Source organism: Spinacia oleracea, chromosome 6 (assembly GCF_020520425.1).
Source record: "Spinacia oleracea cultivar Varoflay chromosome 6, BTI_SOV_V1, whole genome shotgun sequence".
Taxonomy (NCBI): Eukaryota; Viridiplantae; Streptophyta; class Magnoliopsida; order Caryophyllales; family Amaranthaceae; genus Spinacia; species Spinacia oleracea.
Genome location: NC_079492.1, coordinates 113,041,803 through 113,046,354, shown reverse-complemented (window position 1 = coordinate 113,046,354; position 4,552 = coordinate 113,041,803). Strand labels below are relative to the sequence as shown.

Below are 4,552 nucleotides of genomic sequence, written 5' to 3'. Positions count from 1 at the left end.
ATTTTAACCGAATCAATAATTATCCGATCCGAACTTGACCCGACTCATTAAGACCCGAACCCGTAATTGTACCTAACTAGAAAAAGACCCGAACACGAACCGAACCCGACTTATACCGAAATGAAAAAACAATCCGACATGACCTGACAAAATTTCAACCTGGCCGAACCCGACCTGCACCCTGGTGATAAAATGATCCGACACCAACCGACCGGATAATGACCCGAGACCCGAGATAACCAGACCCAGACCCAGACCTGACTCGAGTAACCGTTTTGACAGCTCTAGTAGTCACTAGTCAATCTGGTGCCCTAAGTTCATTCTACATTATTTATTTATGTCACAACTCACAACCTCGTTTTGTCGGCATAACAAATTTTTGTAGGTAATCCACGAGTATAATCCCAAAGTGTTAGGCTTTATGAACAATAATAAAGTAGCCCGTAATTAATAATCAATGAAAACAGGGGCCATCTCTTTGCTCACTCTGCTCTGTACTCTGTCCGCTTTCACTGTCACTGCTCACAGGCAGTCAGACTCAGTTGTATTGCCATTTTGCTAGTACACTCTACACCCGAATTCAAGAATCACAGATCTAACATTTGCTCTTCCTACTTTTTCTGCTTCTCCCTTGGATTCTCCTCATTTACTCCTCCCACCATACTCTCAAGCTTTCTCTCTCCTCCCTTTAATGGCGTCTTCTAAGGAAGTTTCCAACATGATTAAACAAGGCTTTATTTCAGACCCATCAATTTCTCTTTCCCCCATTAACAATAAATCCAGAAATTCCCCTTCTTCTTCCCCTTCTAAACACACCTCTCTCTCTCCTCCCCCTGCATTTTCCCGACCTACCCTTTTCGATATGATGTCGGAAGAACAAATTCGGGAGTCTAAACAATCAACCGATAATAATCGCCGAAGGTTGCATGATAAATTGGCTAGGGTTTTGTCGAGGAACCCTAATTTTGCTGATAGTAACAATTGTAGCAGTAATAATTTGGGGGGTTTTGGAGATGGAGATGTGAAGCTTACTGTAAGTGGAAGAGATGGGTTCAAGATTTCAATGGATGTTCATAGAAGGGTTTTGGCGGACAAAAGTAGGTTTTTTGCTGAGAAATTGAGTGATGGTGGGATTACTCATTCTGTTGAGATTTGTGATTGTGATGATGTTGAGATTTATGTTGAAACTCTTGTTTTGATGTATTCTCATGATTTGAAGAAGAAATTGATGGGTGAAGATGTTCCCAGAATTTTGGCCTTGCTTAAGGTCTGTCAATATTTTTAGTCTGTTTTTGTTCTTGTTCTTTTTCTGGGTTGCTTTAGTTAACAATTGTTCACATGTTTGTTTATTATTTTGCTAAATTTGGGGAAATTAGTGTGGTTATGACTTTATGAGACATTGGCCATTGGCAAGCAATTAAAATTATGTGGTACTATTGTTGATGATGTTGATTGTGCTCCTTTGTACTGAGGTTTTGTGGTGGTCGGATTTGTTGGTTTGGAAGGCATTTGCAATTCTGTGAATCAGTTATGTGTTAATGTGGACTCTTTATTTCGAATAAGTATAGATGTTATGTGTCGAAAGTGGACACTTTATACAATTTAGTTAGGGGAAAGCATGTCAGATTTTCGGAGGATGGCCAAGTTTGGAACTTTGAAACATACTGTTTGTTTTGCAGCTGAGTCCATGTAAAACAGAATCGTATTAGATACAAAGGAACTAATCAAAGCACCTGTCTTTCTCTAGCTTAATTTCCTCAAGGCCAAAAACAGCCTAAATAAACAATAACTTGTGAAAAAGATGCGATCAAAGAACATTCAAATTGAAAGTTGTGACTGTTAACTTCATTTTGTACATTTATTTCAGTGGAAATTTAATTGCAACATTTTCTGTGGTGTGACTAAATTTGAACTTGTAATGGTGTTTCTATGCTCTGGTGTAGTGATTGGGATGTTGGCCAAAATTTCAGGTATCTGCAGCCATTTTATTTGAAGATGGGATATTGTCGTGCTTAGACTATTTGGAAGCTGTTCCATGGTCTGAAGACGAAGAGGAGAAAATTATTGCATGTCTTAGTCAGCTTCAGCTTCAAGACTCAGTAAGTGGAGATGTACTGCAGAGAGTATCAACTGAACCATCTACTTCTGCAAGAGCCGATGATATGTTCATGAAAATGCTTAATGGTGTCCTTCAAGCAAAAGATGATAAAGCTCGTAGAGAAATGAAGTCTCTTATTTCACGGTTGCTTAGAGAAGATGTTGCAGACTACAACAATTATGGTCCTAAAATTGATGTTTCCAGAGACACTCTTTACAGTCTCTGCCATAGGTGTCTCAGTGCTCTTATCCTTTGCTTGTCTGAAGCTACATGCATGGATGAAAGTAGACAGGACCGAGGTGTTATAATGTCTGAGATAGCCCGTGAAGCCGACAATATGCAGTGGATTGTGGAAATCTTAATCGACAAAAAGATGGGGGATGAGTTTGTAAAATTGTGGGCTGATCAAAAGGAACTGGCTACCCTCCATTCAAAAATCCCGACAATGTACAGGCATGAGATTAGTAGGGTTACAGCACAGCTATGCATAGCTATTGGAAGGGGTCATATTTTGGTGCCAAAGGAGACGCGTTATTCACTTCTTTCCACGTGGCTGGAACCTTTATATGAGGACTTTGGATGGATGAAGAGGGCTAGTAGGTTTGTTGATAAGAAAGTTGTGGAAGATGGTCTTAGCCAAACAATTCTTACTTTGCCTATATCACAGCAGCAGAGCATTTTGATGAATTGGTTTGATAGATTTCTTACTAAAGGAGACGATTGTCCTAATATTCAAAAGGCATTTGAGATTTGGTGGAGAAGGGCTTTTATTAGGCAGTATGTGCCAGAACAAGATCAACACATGCAGATTACTGTCTGTGATTATGCTGATTGATTGTGCCCAATTAGAGCAGGATTGTATGTATTAGCTAATTTTGCTTGCTCTTTGATGGCCTTTTTTTTCTTTTTCTTTTCCCACTTGAATTGTGTGATGATATATTTGCAATGTGTATCATTTGTTGCGCTAAAGACATACGAAGTATAAGACAGAAATGTCATACCAAATAAGCTTATTAAGAGTTATTGAAGCTCACTAAGGTTGTATATATCTTCCTTATACGACTCTTTTCTACTTTGATGCCTGAGTAAATAAGTTTGCTGTTGCAAATTTGTATGGGAAAGTAGAAAGACAGCTCCTGAGAGCTAATCTTGAATTCCAGTATGCAGATGTGCAGGGTTGATTCTATCCAAATTGGCTGTGGTATTCTCACATATCTGTAATTGTTTTGAGATTATTTCTGATAGTTTCTTAGAACTGACAGAGAACAGAATACAGATGTGAAGAGATTTTGGGAAGAAATTGCTGGTACACCAAGCTTCTGTTTTTAGACGGTTTCTAAACCTCAAGTAACTTGTGTCCACATGGACACAAGTGATCCAAATACAATCATCTTGAGTACCAACACATAATATGTCAGTACCAAAATGCAAAATTACTTAGAAATACCACCAATATAAGTCATATGTGTTATTATTGGTATTCACATAATTTGTATTGGTACTAACATATTCTGTATTGGTACTCCAAATTCTGTATTGGTACTCACTTGTGTCCAATATGGACACAAGTCACTTGTGACAAAGACTTCCTCCTGTTTTTTAACATATAATCTGTCGTATGGTAACCTAAGGCATATCCAAGATAGATTTACTATTTTATATGGGGCACTGCCGAAGAAGTATTTAATTAACGGTTTTTCTAACGCGTGACCATGGACACACATTAAGGAAATAAATTCCCTAATAAATAGTACTAGTATTGAAGCCCGTGCGATGCACGGGTTTGTCAATTTTCGTACATATTTGTCTTATTATATCATCGTATACAAATAGGTGTTTTATAAATTATACGTATAATAGAAAGTTTAGGTCTCGTTTCAAGTTAGAGTATAAATGTGTTCTTTATATTTAATATGTATATGCATAAGACCCTCATAGAAAACCGAGTCATGAAATAGTTAGTTCAATAATGGTAAAACTCGAGTTAGTTATTCAAGCCCGTGCGATGCACATGTTTGTCAATTTCGTACATATCTATATAATATATTAAAAGGCGTTGTGAAAAATGTATATGTGTCACATAGTACTCTCCCCTTTACGCCACATCATCCACTCACCAAGTGTTATGCCATGTCATAGACAACCAAAACTAATGCAATGAGATTTGAACACAAGACCTCATGTGTAGAAGTGAAGTTTCATTACCATCTTAACCAACCACTAATTGTTGTTTATCCATGCACGTTAATTTATAATACATGTTAACATGAAGTCTAAAACAACTAAATTTTTATGTTACTTCTTATTTCGTATGGACTATATTAGAATGAAAAAAACAGTTACATATTAGGAAAGCCGTGAATTAAACAATTAAAATATTAGAAAAATTACTTTGCATGATGAAGGTAATGTACATGTGTAGATGATGAACTTAATGAATCTTTTCACTTTTAT

The 4,552-nt window shown here is 37.1% G+C and overlaps 1 protein-coding gene across 1 annotated transcript; it reads left to right on the top strand.

Moving 5' to 3' along the window:
- Nucleotides 1-373: 373 nt before the first annotated feature.
- On the top strand, nucleotides 374-3,191 carry LOC110795568 (BTB/POZ domain-containing protein At5g60050). Its single transcript, XM_022000585.2, has 2 exons — nucleotides 374-1,267; nucleotides 1,971-3,191. Exons 1-2 carry the CDS (start codon nucleotides 692-694, stop codon nucleotides 2,931-2,933), a joined length of 1,539 nt encoding a protein of 512 aa, XP_021856277.1. The 5' UTR covers nucleotides 374-691; the 3' UTR covers nucleotides 2,934-3,191.
- The last annotated feature ends 1,361 nt before the right edge of the window (nucleotides 3,192-4,552 follow it).

Coding starts and splice junctions, on each gene's coding strand:
- LOC110795568 (XM_022000585.2), top strand. CDS start 692: ATGGCGTCTTCTAAGGAAGTTTCCAACATGATTAAACAAGGCTTTATT. Junction 1,268..1,970: donor GAATTTTGGCCTTGCTTAAG/GTCTGTCAATAT, acceptor CCAAAATTTCAG/GTATCTGCAGCCATTTTATT.